Genomic DNA, 16,690 nt, shown 5'->3' with positions numbered 1-16,690 from the left:
AAAGTTGGTTATTTCGTTAATTGTTTTCAAATCAGTTGGTAGTGCATTCCACAGCTGCGTGCTCATGTAAGAGAAGCTAGTCGCATGTGTTAGCTTGTATTTTAATCCTTTGCAGCTGGGGAAGTGTAGATTAAGAAATTTGCGGGCTGATCTTTTAGCATTTCTGGGAGGGAGGTCCACGAGGTCTAGCATGTAGGTCGGGGCATCTCCGTGGATGATTTTATGAACAATCGTGCAGATCTTGAACGCGATACGTTCTTTGAGTGGGAGCCAGTGAAGTTTCTCTCTTAGGGGCTTTGCACTTTCTATTTTGTTTTTCAAAATATGAGTCTGGCTGTGGTATTCTGGGCTGTTTGGAATTTCTTGATAGTCTGCTCTTTGCAGCCTGCGTACAGTGCATTGCAATAGTCCAGGTGACTTAGCACCATTGACTGTACCAGGTTACGGAAAATGGATCTCGGGAAGAAAGGTTTTACTCTTTTGAGTTTCCACATGGAGTGGAACATCTTTTTTGTTATATTCTTCATGTGGGTTTCTAGTGTGAGATTTCGATCAATGGTAACTCCAAGAATTTTCAGATTGGATAAGAGCTGCTGCAACCACCCTGTGTTTAATTGTTGGTAGCATTTTTATTTAATCTTATTTATAATTTCAAACATACCAGCCAGCTGCTGCAGCATACGGATGTACTGGAGAAGTATAACTTTTTATAGGTAGAGTAGTAATTTGTTATAAATCGTAATTAGTGTGTCATTTGGAGGAGGGGCTGGTTACAGGGACACCCTAGCATGTGTTATATACTTGCAGAGATTTTTTTTCTCCTGGTAAAAGGTCCACTAAAAGGGACATCATATTATGAGAATCAGGTGCTCAACATTCAGAGTTTCTATCTATTTATTTACTTATTTTGGTATTTTATTCCACATTAAACATGGAGCATTTAAAATCTTTCTTTTTTCTGGTGAGAGTAATGCATTGCCCCCTCCCAGGCTCTCTCCCTGGGTTTAGCCAGCCTTGCAATTTGGGGGGGGGGGGGGGCGCAGAGGTAGACTGGGACCTCTGCGCCCCCCCCCCAACAGAAAAGAATTGCAGGGCTGGCTATACCGGGAAGAGAGCCTGTTGTTAAAAATTTACCAGCACACCACTGGGGGAGGGGCAGCTGTGTTGGATGCGTGTGGGAATTTATATGCTCACCTACTCACACTGGAATATTTCATCTGGAGAGACTGGATTAGCCATTTTGGTCTCTATCTGCCATCATTTACTATGTTACTGTATTACTCTGTTACCAAGGAAGGAATGTAACAGGACTTTTGGTCTCTCTGCAGAAAAGAACACAGAAGATCCAGGCAGTTCTGGAGGTGAGAGCTGTGGAGTAGGGTTGCCATAGGTCTGGATTCCCTCGGACATGTCCTTTTTTCAGGGGACTGTCAGGGGTCCAGCCTTTCTCCCCCACCTGAACCTACCGTAACATGCCCTGGTTTTCTAGTGGCCTGTTGCTTCTTTAAAATGGCTGCCAAGACTTCAAGTGGCAGGAGTGGCGTAGCCAGACTGCCAATTTTGGGTGGGCCTGAACCCAAAGTGGGTGGGCACAAAATTTTCTCTCTACCCCCCCCCCCCCCCCAGCAAATGTAGTCACACTCAGATGCATTTGTCACACAGGGTAAAGTGCTGCTTTTCAGTGCATCCGATTTCAGACAATTTACTAATCCTTTTCAGTGAGCTTTCAGAGGCCAAAACCTCCTGCCTCAGGTCAGTATAATGCTGTTACGGTATCCTCTCCTGACCTAAGGAAGGAAGTATTGGTCTCTGAAACTTTATTAACACCATATTACTTTATCCTAAATTAAAAATAAAATTATTTTCTTTACCTTTGTTGTATGGCCATTTACTTTTTCTCATTGTGTTGCTCCCAGTCTCTAGATTTTGCTTTCCTTCGTTTTCGCTTGACTCTTCTGCCAGGGTTTCCTGGCCATTTGTCATTTTTCTCTCCGTTTTCTTTGCTTTCTTCAATATTTTTCTGCCTCTCTCTGTGTCCAGATTTAATTCATTCTTACTATCCATTCTTTAATTTCCTTCATCTACTTATGGCTTTTCATCTTTTTCTCACCCTTGTTCTCCCCATGCCCCTTCCTCTTATTCTCCAATCTTTCACTACTCCCCCTTTCCATGCAGCAGCTCTCCTCTTTCTCTCCCCATCCTTCCAGTGTCTCCCCTCTCTCTCCCCATCCTTCCAATAGTCTCCCCTCTTTCTTTTGCATCCTTCCATCCAGTGTCACCTCTTTCTCCCTACCCTTCCATCCAGCGTCTTCCCTCTTTCTCTCCCCATCCTTCCACCCATCTACCCTCTCTCCTGATCCTTCCATCTAATGTCTCTCTCTCCCTCCTTCTAACCAGTGTCTAGCTCTCTACCCTTTTCTGTTCAGTGTCCCTTCTCTCTCCACATCCTTCCAGTCTCGCCCCTTTCTCTCTGCATCCTTTCATCCAACTCCCCTCTTTCTCTCCCCATCCTTCCATCCAGTGTCTCTCTTCCTATCCATCCGTTTTCCCTCTTTCTCTGCCATCCTTCCATCCGTTTTCCCTCTTTCTCTGCCATCCTTCCGTCTGTTTTCCCTCTTTCTCTCCCCATCCTTCCGTTTTCCCTCTTTCTCTGCCATCCTTCCATCTGTTTTCCCTCTTTCTCTCCCCATCCTTCCGTTTTCCCCTCTTTCTCTGCCATCCTTCCATCTGTATTCCCTCTTTCTCTCCCCATCCTTCCGTTTTCCCTCTTTCTCTGCCATCCTTCAGTCTGTTTTCCCTCTTTCTCTCCCGATCCTTCCGTTTTCCCTCTTTCTCTGCCATCCTCCCATCTGTTTTCTCTCTTTCTCTCCCCATCCTCCGTTTTCCCTCTTTCTCTGCCATCCTCCCATCTGTTTTCCCTCTTTCTCTCCCCATCCTCCCATCTGTTTTCCCTCTTTCTCTCCCCATCCTCCGTTTTCCCTCTTTCTCTGCCATCCTCCCATCTGTTTTCCCTCTTTCTCTCCCCATCCTTCCGTTTTCCCTCTTTCTCTGCCATCCTCCTATCTGTTTTCCCTCTTTCTCTCCCCATCCTTCTGTTTTCCCTCTTTCTCTGCCATCCTCCTATCTGTTCTCCCTCTTTCTCTCCCCATCCTTCTGTTTTCCCTCTTTCTCCCCAGTCCCCATCCTGCCATCCATTTTCCCTCTTTCTCTCCCCATCCTTCCGTTTTCCCTCTTTCTCCCCAGTCCCCATCCTGCCATCCATTTTCCCTCTTTCTCTCCCCATCCTTCCGGTTTTTTTCTTTCTCCCCAGTCCCCATCCTGCCATCCGTTTTCCCTCTTTCTCCCCAGTCCCCATCCTGCCATCCGATTCAGGCCCGCCAGCCCCAGCTACAAAAAGAAGAAGCGCTCAGCTGATTGAGCTGAGCGTCGCCGCCAACGTTAACAATGAGAAAAAAATATAAAAAAAAAATAAAAAAGCGCGGCACCGTAGGCAGCCTCGAAGCATTGGCTGCTGGCTCTGCAGGCTCCTCCCGTCTCTTACGTCACTGCCCCTGCTTCGCTCCAGGGGCAGTGACGTAAGAGATGGGAGGAGCCTGCAGAGCCAGCAGCCAATGCTTCGAGGCTGCCTACGGTGCCGCGCTTTTTTTTTTTTTTTTCACATTTTTTTCTCATTGTTAACGTTGGCGGCGACGCTCAGCTCAATCAGCTGAGCGCTTCTTCTTTTTGTAGCGCCAGCCCTGCTGCTCAACAGAAAAAGCAGCAGTGGCCGGCAATGGGAGTGGGCGGGCCAGAGCTGAAATTGGGTGGGCCTGGGCCCACCCAGACCCACCCGTAGCTACGCCCCTGAGTGGCAGTCTTGTGAGACTTCCATAGAAGACTTGTGAGGCCACCGCTTGAAATCTCGTCAGCCATTTTAAAGAAGTAGCGGGTAGAAAAGAGTGGAGTTCTTTTCTACCCCGAAGAGGTCCCTAGACCACTAGGGCTGTATGGTAGGAGAGGGGTAGGGGGGTTGATATGCTGCATATGGATGGGAGGGAGAGAAGGGGACAAGCTGCTCATGGATGGGAGGGAGAGAAGGGGGCAAACTGCAAGCGGATGGAAGGGAAGGGGGAGGAGAGGGGGACATTCTGTACATGGAGGGAAGGGAAGGAAACAGGGAGAAATGCAGCACATGGATAGAAGGGGATGGAGAGGAGAGGGGTCATGTTGCTCATGGATGGGAGGGAAAGGAAAGGGGGATGTGCTGCTCATGGATGCTTGCTTTTTTTGGAAATGTACATATTTTTCTAAATTTGTATTTAATAGAGTATGGAAGAAAATGCACTTGTGTTACATTTACCAGTATTTTCACTGCTTATGGAATCTGGCTTTCTTGGGAGGTCAAGGTTACTGTGTGGCAGGGTGTGCTTCAGGGCTGGGGGTGGGGCTGGGGTGGGGAGGATTGTATTTTTTATGTCCTTTTTTTTTTGTCTCTTCATATATGGTAACCCTACTGTGGAGCACCAACCACTGTTCCCTCTAAGCTAAGCAGGAGACCTAAGCTGATCCAGTGAAAGAAGGAAGAGAACCTGATGCCAATGGAGAGCTGTCCATCTCTAGCAGATTTTGGCTAGTGCTAGTGCAGCTCAGGTTAACACTGGTCTGAGGCCACTATAGCTAGGTCCAGTTTTAGTTGAAACTTGATGGTCCTCGGTGAAATTCACATGGCAGAGACAGAAAGGTTGCTTGTAGTCACTGATTGCATTCAGAAACTGGACTCTATGCATCGTAAAGACATGCCATTAAAAAAATCCAACTGTAATTAGGTTATCAATAGAAATCAAACAAAATAAAACATGGAAAAGAAAATAAGATGATACCTTTTTTATTGGACATAACTTAGTACATTTCTTGATTAGCTTTCGAAGGTTGCCCTTCTTCGTCAGATCGGAAATAAGCAAATGTGCTAGCTGACAGTGTATATAAGTGAAAACATTCAAGCATTACTATGACAGTCCATGTTTTATTTTGTTTGATTTCTATTGATAACCTTAAGAGTGGACTAACATGGCTACCACACTCCTCAACTGTAATTAGAAAATAATCAGTGACTTACTAGAAACAGAGAAAATGAAGGCAGATAAAGACCATGTGGAGGGGCATTTTCGATATGATGTCTAAGTCCAACTTTGAATGTTTTGCTCAAAATATCCAGAATCCGAATAGCAAGTATAGCAATTTTTTTAAATAGAAAATGTCTTTTTTTTTTTTTTTTCCAAAAATGGCCACTTGGTAGATGCTTTTGCGCTCTGTGCATTTATCATATGGTGTATTTTTGAAAAAAAAAAAAAGGCCCAAGTGAAAACACACAAAATCAAGCCATTAGGATATAGGAGGAGCCAGCTTTCTTAGTAGACTGGCCACACAGATATCCCAGCAGAGCAGTAGGCGGGGCTTTTTTTGAGGGGGTACTTGTGGGTACTGAGTACTGGCACCTTTTCCATTGTCTGCTAAAATTGACTCATGGTCCCCAAGTTTTAATGAAGGAGCTCAGGCTCTACACACCAATTCTGCCTTGTCATAGATTCTGTGACTAGTTGCAGGGGACCTGGCTATTGTGGGGTGGGTCCCTCAGTGATCACCCCACCCCTGAAGGGTGGCCTGGCATTTGAGTACCTGCAAGTTTTTCGCTAGAAAAAAAACACACTGGCAGTAGGTCACCCTAGGGGGCACTGCAGTGGACCAGGGCCACTGAGATGGGGGGAAGGGGTGGCAACATTCCCCAGGCCACCCTCAAAGGGGGGGCCCGGCACGGTGCTACTATGTCGGAAATACACAATTGCCGGTTTCCATTTAAAGTTTAAAGTTCGGTGGTGCCGTGGTGCTGCTGCTGGTGCAAGGCAGCCAAGCAGGCAGAAGGCTGCCTAAAATTTATTGGTTTCCTCCCGTCCTGCAGTATCACGTTAACGCAGCGCTGCTGTTGCAGGTCCTCCTTGTCTGGCGTCATCCTTCCTTCCTGCCTTTCTGGCGTGCGGCCGGGCTCTGTGACCGTGACATACTTCCTTCTAGCTCCTGTGTTTGCTCCAATCTGTATCCAGCTGACTGTAGCGGTGCGGGGCTGATCTGTGGGTGAATAATCTGTCAGTCTCCCGAGTCCTGGCTAGGACACGACATAGGAGACAGACATAAGTACATAAGTAATGTCATACTGGGAAAAGACCAAAGGTCCATCGAGCCCAGAATCCTGTCCCCGACAGCGGCCAATCCAGGTCAAGGGCACCTGGCAAGTTACCCAAACGTACAAACATTTTATACATGTTATTTCCGAAATAACAAAGCATCATTTTTGTAAGATAATGATTTTCCATTTACTGATCATACTGAACTTTACTGAGTAGTAAGTACACAAACAAGTTGTGGATCTGAACTCTGAGATTTCTGCCATCCCCGCCTGATGGAACCTCAGCGTGCTCTGGAGAAGGTGAACTGTCTGCAGTCCATGCCATGCTGAGGTTTTATGAAGCAAAGACAACAGAAATCTCAGAGTTCAGATCAGATCCACAAAACACAACTTCCATATGTGCCTTGCTGACTGGGAGGAGGGGCGCGGGAGGAGGGCATGGGGGGGGGGGGGGCGGCCTTTAAGATTGTTTGCCCCAGGCCCAGCTTTGTCTCTTGGAGGCTCTGGCAGGAGCCCTCCAATGGCACTGCTGCCAGTGGAGGGTGGGGGTGCTTCAACATTGTGTTTTCAGTCACTAGGAACAGGCAGATTCCCTGGAGTCCTGCAGAACTTACCTGTCCCTCACTATTGAACATGTGATAGTGAAACATCAGCACCCACAGGCAGGACTATAGGTGGAGGATTCCCGCTCAGCTTAGAGGGAACAGTGGCACCAGCACCTACATCTGAAATAAGAATGCCCTTCCACTAGATCGATGGTTCTCAACCCAGTCTTCTGGGCGTGCATGGTCAGCCAGGTTTTCAGGCTACCCATAATGACTGTGAATGGCAAAGCTCCATCAAGGCGGGGCATGGAAATCTATTCTTTTGCTTACTCACTGAGAGTCCAACTGGCTGGGTTAGAGAGGGGCTCCTTGAGGACCTGGTTGCGAACCACTCCATTAGCTAACGACGAGGCTGGTCGCAAAAGCAGGCATGGCTCCCTTGGGGATCATCTGTGCCAGGATCGTCAAAACAAGCCAGCCTGGCTTCAGGATTAATGATATACCTGCTTCGTGCATACTGGTTGGGAGTGAGCAACCTCGAAAGCATGCATTACCCACTCTCATTAATAGGGGGCCCACCTCTCCAGCAAATATCTTATAAAACTTGGCAGAATACCCATCCACCCCCGGGGCTTTCCCCCCTTTAAGCCCTTTGATGACCTGTTTAATTTCTTCTATATGGAAGGGAGCCTCTAATTTTGCGCAATCAACCTCCGATAGCTTAGGCAGATGAAGATGACGCAGTACTCTTCTGATTTCGTCTTTTTCAACACCTAATTCACTAGTATACAATGTTTGATAAAATTACAGAAATTGATCCCTGATATCCTTGTCTTTATACAACAGCTGATCACCCTGTCCCTTAATTTTCATGATCAGAGAGTCTCGCTGTCTGTGGTGCAAACAATTAGCTAACATCTTCCCTGATTTATTTCCAAACTCAAAGAACTTTTGCTGGAGGCGCTTTCGCATAAACTCCACCCTTTCTACTTGTATTTGATCCAGGACCCCCCTCCACTTGCGAACCTCCCGCAGCTCCTCCTCTGTACCCCCCTCATGATGTCGGTGTTCCCAATATGCTAACCTCTCCCTGGCCTCCAGTTCCTTAGCCTCCCTTTCTCGCTTTTTCCTAGCCCCCCATTTAATTAGGTGCCCCCGTACTACTGCCTTTAAAGCATCCCATAATGTTCCCTCCGAGACTATCCCTACATCATTCGTATTACAGTAATCTTTAATCACCTTACGGATGTCCTCACATACCTTTTTCTCTCCTAAAAGCCCCTCGTTGAGTCGCCAAAATCGCTGCCTATCCTCTACTCCCAACCCTTTCAGGTCTATTTCCACTGGGGCATGATCTGAGATGGAAATAGATCCCACATCCGCATCCTCAATATGTTCCCAGAATGAACGGCTACACCAGATCATATCAATCCTCGTATAGGAGCATTGAGAATGCGAAAAGAATGTATAAGCCTTCTGAGTCGGATGCAAAAGTCTCCACACCTCCAGTAAATCCAGTGTCGAGGTAAGCGACTTCAGTCTCCGAGCATGGGACATATGTGGAGTTGTGGACCCCTTTGAATGATCACTAGAAGTATTCCAAATGTTAAAATCTCCCCCCATAATCATTCCCCCACTTTGAAAGTGAAGGAGCTCTTCCTTAATATGTGCAAAGAACTCTCCCTGTCCTGAATTGGGTGCATAAATATTTGCTATGGTCACAGCTATTCCATGCAGTCGCCCTCTAATTGCTAAGCATCGTCCCAAATCATCTCTATAGATGTCTTCAATTTCAAATGCAACCCCTCGTCGAATATAGATGGCTAATCCACCTACTTTACCCCCTCGTTTATCAAAGTGCATTATACATTCACTATATGCCCTCTGGTTTAAAAGATGGGCTTCCCTGCGCCTAATATGTGTCTCCTGCAGCAGGGCTATATCCCAGCCACTTCTCCGTAGTTCCCGAAACACCAAATTTCTTTTCCTTTGTGAATTTAACCCATTCACGTTCCAAGACCCCACCCTCAACCCTCCCCGTCCCTGTCCCACCCCCCTTTGTTGCTGAGCGGTGTTGCTATCTGCCAGCTTAGAGACCTGAGGAAATAACCCCTCGCCAGAGCTGTCGCCTACAAACCTCCCTGTTTCTCCTTCCCCCCCTCCCCTAAAACCTTTCGTTCCCCAGCCCCCAACATACAACAAAACTCTTTCACATATCAGAACTGTGCAGTGCGGTGAACAACTAACATTTCAACTCAAAACAGAGTATTTCAAATAAGAGCTTGCCTAGTGGCCTTTCTGGGCCCCATGCAGCTTGAAACTTTATCAAACTAGAACCGGCAGTCTCACATACTTCCCTTCAGGGCACTCTGTCCTTTTCAGGCCTCTGGGGACCAGATTTTTTACTGGGTCCCGCCTTCTGCCAAGAAGTTCCTCTCCGCCCGTTAGCTGCGGTTCCTGGGTTCCCTGTCTCGTCCTCTGGAGGCATGTTAGTACATCCCAGCTCTTTCAAGCATCTCCACGCTTCCCTCAATGTAACCACTCGCCTCGTCTGGCCCTCCACTGTGAATTGGAGGCCGAAAGGGAACACCCAGCGGTATCTGTAATTTGACTGTTGAAGATATTTTGTCAGATCCCGAAACTCCCTTCTTTTTTGCAGCGTCCCCAGAGCCAGATCTTGGAACACTAGTACTTTTTGATTGTCCCACGGGATCTCTCCCAGCTTGCGTGCTTTGCGCCAAATCATCTCTTTAATCCGATAGTCCTTAAAGCATGCCACTATATCTCTGGGCTGCTTATCTCTTCGGGATCCCAGACTCCTGTGCACTCTGTCCAGCAATATCATGGTTTCATCACCGGGTATTGGTGCCCCCTCAGCCGCTGCCATAATAGTTGCACAGATTTCTTTAACAACTCTGGCACAGTCCATATTCTCATCCGTTTCGGGGACCCCCTTAAATCTTAAATTGTTCCTCCTGGACCTATTCTCCAAGTCCTCAAGGTCCAGTTGCATTTTTTCTTTTTCTGCACGCAGTGTTTTAATTTCAGATTGTAGTTCCACTATGTCCCCCTCCACGTGCTCCAGCACCTCCTCTGCCTGCTCCACCCTGGATCCGATATCTCTCACCTCCTTTTGGATATCAGCCACTGCTTCTTTAATTGTTTTCCGCACTGCTGCCATCTCTGCTTTAAGCGCTTTGAACCATCGCGCTACCTCCTGCTTGGATAGCTCGGATTCACTTTCCTGCTGCTCCATCAGCCCCTCTGTCTCGGAGCCCGAGTCCGCATCCGCCATTTTGTCTTTTGTTTTGCGCGGTGTGCGGCTCGAAGTCACCGCTCCGTCCCGCTGATCCGCTACAAATTTAAATTTTTCCAGGCGTTTGCGGGTCGCCATCGGTCCCCGATCTCCGCCGCTCGATTTCGCGGTTGCGATCTCGGTATTCGTGGGGGAATTCACAGTTTTCTCCACTGCTCCGACGGAGCTTAAAATTTAGGCAGCCATCTCTGCCGATGACGTCACTTCCTCTCCCTTTATCTGTCTTTTTATGCTTTATGATGAAGACCATTGACTATTTTAGGAGCTGCCCTCTGGACTGATACCATCTGGTTAATATCCTTTTGAGGGTGTTGTCTCCAGAATTACAATCAGTTTTCCAAATATTGTACAGAGGCAATATTATCTCCTTTGCCCCCCCCCCTCCCCCTTTGCTGGCCATTTCTCTCCCTATGCACCCAAGCATCTTTTCTGACTTTTTGTCATGACCTTATATCAATGGTTTCCAGGCCTGGTCCTGGAGGCACCCTGGCCAGTTGGGTTTTCAGGGCTTCTGCGGTGAACCAGACCGCCCAGAACACAGCCGCGAGACTGATTTTGGGTGAGAATCGATTCGCACATGCGCAGCCTCTGCGCTACAACCTTCACTGGCTACCTGTACAGGAACGTATCACCTTTAAAGTTTGTGCTTTGACCCATAAAATTATCTATGGGCTTGCTCCAGACTACATGCTGAGCTTGATTGATCTTCCACCCAGGAACTCTGTGCCTACTGCCCGGTCATATCTTCAACTCCACTTTCCAAGCTGCAGGGGCGTCAAATACAAGAAGATTTATTTCCTCGTCTTTCCACTATTGCTGCCCAAAACTGTGGAATGCTCTGCCGAGGCACCTCAAAATGCAAATGGACCACACCCTCTTCAAGAAATTACTGAAGACCTACTTCTTTATTGCAACCTACTCCACTAGTTCCCCTGCTGATTAATATTCCCTTACGTTCCCCTCCCTGCTTAGTTTTCCGCTGTTAGTCAATGCCCCCTTGTTTTTATCTTTTTCGCTTATCTGTATCTTCATAATTTGTAATTCCTCCAATTTTTCTTTAAGCCACATTGTGCCTGCATGTGTGGGAAAATGTGGGATATAAATGAACCATAAATAAAAAAAAAAAACATGAGAGACAGACGTGGGGAAGCAGTTGGTTGCCCTGGGATTGGTAGCATGGAGTGTTGCCACGATTTGGGTTTCTGTCAGGTATTTGTGACTTGGATTGGCCATTGTTGGAAACAGGATACTGGGCTAGATGGACCATTGGTCTGACCCAGTATGGCTACTCTTATAACATAAAATATTAAAAACATAAAATAAAGCTAGATCATCCATTCTTGGTTTATAATAGTGCCCACCTAAAATCATCTGGTTAAGTGGCAGGATTGACATGAGGTTTTCTTCTGCAGATCCCATCATATGGCCATACATTGCCTCAGTGGGGACCGTTGTGGTGATCCTGGTGGCTGTGGTGACCTGGTACTGCACACACAAATGGCGGAAAAGCAGCAGCAGTGGTGCAGGTGAGAGACCAGAGCCCAACTAAACCTGAGAAAAAGGAGCTTTCACACATCTGCTAGGTACTAATCTAAGCCCAGGAATAATAGTTATCCTGTGGGTAGAGATAAAGAGTCCTGTGTTATTGGTTGTAAAAGGTAACATTTCTCTCTTTATAATGCAAGAAGACCCCCAACCTATCCATCCAATACATCTTTCATGGGGTTTCATGATATGTTTCTCATTTCTACCCCATCAGTTCCAAAGAATCTCAGAATATGACTTTTTTTTTAATAGACCTCCTTGCCCCCCCCCCCCACCCCCACCCCTCACATACATATGCCTGAGATTAGAAGAATGCTCTTCTGAGACAGAATCAGGGGTCGAGGAGTGTAGCATGGGGCAGCTCATCTGAAGGGTCAGGGACTCCAGATCTAATGGCCACTGCTTAGAGATTGCACTTGAAAATCGGGTCAGCAGTCATGATCTGAGACTCTTATATTTCTTTTCTCCAGATTAGATTACTGTAATACAAACTATGCAGGTCTCCCAGCCCCTCAAATTAAGCGTTTGCAGAGTCTGCAAAATGTAGCAGCTCGGTTATAACCTCAGAGATGGGGATCCCTCCTTCCCTCTTAGTCCCTCCAGTTTCTCACTCAATCTGCTTAACCCCATCCTTACCAAATGAAGAGACTCTACACCAGTATGGATAAACAAAGGCCGCAGCCTCTTTATAGGCAACAATTTAAATGTCAACCAAATGACAAACAGCTTAACCCCGAGCTACCCCAACAATCTGCAAGGATCAACACTTTACACCCCCAACCACTCGCCCTCTCAGCAAAGTGGTTTGAAATTAGTATAGCCCCGCCTCAGCTGAGCAAGGGCCCTTCAAGCTGGCACGTACATCCGTGCCAAATTTAAACCGGGATCACCTGACACATTAGTTACAAATCTGGCTCATTCCCTATGAGCCTGAGACCCTGTAGCTTGGGTTACCACCCGCTGCGACAAAGGCCCCTAGCCATCATCATCCTACGCCCCCAATGTCCCAAGTATCAAAAGGGAGGTGAGTGGGAAAGCCGCCTCCAAGGAGCAGCAAAAGCCCTGCGCTCTCTGAGGTGCACCTTTAAATACGTCACTCCCCCTCACCTCCTCATTCAGGACTTCTATGCCTGTCCCACCAGTCAGCTCGTTCCCTGGCCTGGCTTACCTTTAAATTAACCAATGGCAAGCCAAGCCGCCGGGAACCGCTGCCCTTTTACCTGCTTTCCTTTTTCCTGTCTTCCCGCCACTACACAAACCCCGATAATGCTGGTACGGAGGGCGCCCATCCTTCACTTAATGGGTGCCCTCCAGACAGGCTGTTGGGCTAGTTAATTACTTAGGGGGAGAAAATATGATCATGTTAAACCACTGTTAATCTACACTGGTTGCCCGTTCCTTTTCATGTTTCTTTCAAGATACTTTATCTGTACTGTTCTATCACCTTATCTTTCTACATTAACTATCCCCTGTACTCCTTGTCATGCTCTGAGATCTCTTGATTCACACAGGTTAGAAAGAAAGAAAGAAAGAAAATGAACAGAGCAGATCGTTAAGAAGCAAAACGTAATTTATTAATGGAAAACAAATTGCAATATATGTATAAACACAATCAGCCCGACACAGGCCGTGTTTCGCCCAACAGGGCTGCTTCAGGGGCTATACAATAGTCCTTCGCTATCAATTGTGAAGGACAATTTGAAATGTCCTGCCAACAAATATAAAGATCACTTTAATCTGAAAAAAACAGCTGGATCAGAGATGCCAAAATATAAAACGCTGACTTGAAGTCAATAATACAGTCTCATATCTCTGTTTTGGCATCTCTGATCCAGCTGTTTTTTTCAGATTAAAGTGATCTTTATATTTGTTGGCAGGACATTTCAAATTGTCCTTCACAATTGATAGCGAAGGACTATTGTATAGCCCCTGAAGCAGCCCTGTTGGGCGAAACACGGCCTGTGTCGGGCTGATTGTGTTTATACATATATTGCAATTTGTTTTCCATTAATAAATTACGTTTTGCTTGTTAACGATCTGCTCTGTTCATTTTCCATCTTGGAGTTTGCAGACCGTCTGCCTTTGTGCTTTCTTGGACCTTCACACAGGTTAGTACTTCCCAACCCTAAGCAGGCTATGAGTCAACCTGAAATTCTTTTTCGTGGCCCCAAGGTTGTGGAACAATCTCCCTTCACCTATACGTTTACAATCTTCTTACAAAAATTTCAAAATATTATCGAAAACCCATTTTTTTTTTGGCTTGGTCTATGGAATTGAGGCAATTGACACGACGTGACTTGGAACAGGCAGTTCAGATATTATTGGTTTTCTTTTGGTATCAATGGTTCTGTCCTTTTAATATTGTAGTTCCTTTTCTTTTTTGTTTTAATATTATTTATTATGTACACCACTGTGATATATTCGCCAGTCTAGGCGCTATATCAAGATTTTAAATAAACATAAACATGTCACAGGGCCTGGGCCACTGCCTGAGGGAAATCACCTGAGAAAGGATCAAATAGCCCAAGATCTCCACCTATGGGATTCAGAAATATTGAAGAACAGGGTTTTAAGTCCTAGAGTGGATAGACCATAGGTCTTTCTCTGCTGTCATTCATACTTGCTGTGGTAGAAGGGTAGCATTCATTTTTGCAAGGAGTGGCTGCAGGAAGTCTTATCAAACAATCCTGAAGCCGTGCTCTGCCTGTTTAATTAACCCACCCCCTGTTTTGTGAATTCTGACTTTCTAATAGGGCTTTGTCTTGTTTTAGCTGATCCCTTCTATGAAAATGTAATTCGTATCAGGAAGCAGCAGGCAGCAAAGACTTCCACCCCTCAGGAGAGAAGACAGCACAGCCATTACACCATAAAGCCCACCCACAAATGCCGACATATGGAGCAAAGGACCAAGCTTGAAGTTGGAGCCCCCAAGGCTGGCATGAAAAGATGCTGAGAATCTGTGAAATTAGGTATCTGCTACTACATTCAGGAACAATCCTCCAGCACACCCTCTTTGGAAAGGAGTGGAGGGGGGGGGGGGGGGGAGGACTGCACATGGTTTAAGACACCCAGATCATCTGTCTCTCTTCCCTCCACATGATTTTGTTTGCCATCAGACTTTATTGCCCTCAGAACTTGGGTGTAAATCTGCCCCTCCTCCACTCTCACCTGGCCTGGATGGTTACCAGGTTTTGGACAGGGTGGCCAAACATCCAAAGTCTTGCACTATAGGAGGGAGTTCATGAAAATTACTCCATCAGGTGGTCTTATACAGGAAGAAGCAGAAGTTGGGTGAGGGTAGAATTCAGTGGCATAGCCAGACAGCCAGTTTTGGATGGGCCTGAGCCCAAAGTTGGTGGGCACAAAATTTGTGTTTTGAGTGAACTGAAATGATGGCTGTGCGGGGGAGGAGGGGGGTGGAAAGTGGAAACAGATTACAAATTGGCTTCCTTACCTTGCTTAAAGTGGTCTAGATAGGTTCACTTCCACTCTGGTCTTGGGCAGCGCTTTCTCCCAGTAGGTGGTGTTTTTAATTACCCCTCTCTAGACCCCCGCAGGACCCTTGCCCACGGAGGTGGAGAGAGGGTTTCAGAAGGCTCATAATAAGTCTCCTAAATATGACCTCTGTTTTCTGGCTCCTAATTTCCAAGGACATCCTAGGGCATCTATTCTCCCACATGATGTACTAGAGTTTAAAAGATAGTCTATTTATGTGATATAAGGTGTGAAATGAAACAGAGAAATTAACACAGAGACCAGAGAATATTGAGATAGAAATAGTCTTTTATTCTCACCAATCAGGACTTCAAGTTGGTATACACATCAGTCAGATTCTGGGTCCAACCGGCCAGAGCTTCGCCTTCTGAGATTCGTTGGGGAAAGACTCCGAATTCAACTCAGATTTGCATTTCTTATATAGTATTTGGTCCCCATACAAGTCTATGGAGAGGGACTTTTTTATCTTAACCACAGGTCAGGTGTCCACCTGTTTCTTAATCCTTTTCCTGTCTTGTAAACAACTCCTAATATGGTCAACTCCTAATATGGACTGTTCCTAATCTTGTGCAACCATCTCTTCTAAGATGAAGAGATCAGTTCCATATCTTGTGACTCTGGCTGCCATTTTACCTGTATCAGCCTCCATTTTGTGAACTTAACTTTTTAGGATTTTAGCCATTAATTCTTTGTTTTTGGCTTTTGTACTGCTTTTGAATGTCACACTAAATTCTAATAAGGCTTACCAAGCAACCCTGCTACTGCAGGGGCTCAGCAACCAGGTCGTCATAAGTTTTTCAGGCCTAGCCAGTGCCTTTTAGCAGTTTAAGCTGTTTAAGGTATGTAAATTGACCCACCACTATTCCAGTGGATGGATCCCAAGCTGGGACACATATTAACTTGCTGGAAAAGCAAGTCCTTGCTCAGCTAGTCATAGATTTTTAAACCTAGCTGGTATTTTTACAGCCTGAGTCCTAAAATCTGGCCTTCCACCCTTCCGGTGGGCATCCAGTGAGGGCCTCTTGCTGTACTATAATTATACAGTGGACACATGGGAACGTTCAAAAAGTAGATGCTTCAGGTGACCATCCCTCCTTCAAAGATGAATGACTTAAAAACAGACATCTTCCAATTTCCTGGCACCAAGTTTATGGACTTCTCATCCACAGTACCTTCAATTTGAAAGTTCCCAGCAGAGGTGTAAAGCAGGTCGAGAAGGTCTTTTTCATTGGCGATTGACCTTGAAAAGCTTGGTAGGCAGTGGTGGCCACTTACTTAAGGCACAACTCTTTTTTTTTCTCCTTTTCTGTTTTTACTGTATTGACTGAAACCATCTGATGTACAAAGTAGTAGAGCAACGTTTGAAAGTAAACATAAATTGGATGAACTGAGCAAAGGGCAGTGTAGCAAAATTAAAAATAAATGTAATCATAAACTGGACAAATAGCCCCGGGTTTAGGCTCACAGGGCAGATGAGCACACAAATTAATTAGTTAATGAGCTGTTAACAAGATCTTGGGCAAGTCACTTAACCCTCCATTGCCTCAGGTACAAACTTAGAGGCAGATGCACTAAAGCTAAATGAGCCTTTAATGACTCTCCAACGAGGAAAATTTGATCCGTTGCATG

At 46.1% G+C, this 16,690-nt stretch overlaps 1 protein-coding gene across 1 annotated transcript in view; it reads left to right on the top strand.

Moving 5' to 3' along the window:
• Window positions 1-14,892, top strand: part of TMIGD2 (transmembrane and immunoglobulin domain containing 2) — a 46,456-nt gene extending 31,564 nt beyond the window's left edge. Inside the window, exons 5-6 of the mRNA XM_030219407.1 lie at window positions 11,434-11,547; window positions 14,338-14,892. Of these exons, the coding sequence (XP_030075267.1) occupies window positions 11,434-11,547; window positions 14,338-14,519 (296 nt within the window). The 3' untranslated portion in view covers window positions 14,520-14,892. The remainder of the gene's footprint in view (window positions 1-11,433; window positions 11,548-14,337) is intronic.
• Window positions 14,893-16,690: the final 1,798 nt, after the last annotated feature.

The sequence above is a fragment of the Microcaecilia unicolor genome, chromosome 11 (assembly GCF_901765095.1).
Source record: "Microcaecilia unicolor chromosome 11, aMicUni1.1, whole genome shotgun sequence".
Taxonomy (NCBI): Eukaryota; Metazoa; Chordata; class Amphibia; order Gymnophiona; family Siphonopidae; genus Microcaecilia; species Microcaecilia unicolor.
This window is presented reverse-complemented; position numbering and strand designations above follow the sequence as displayed.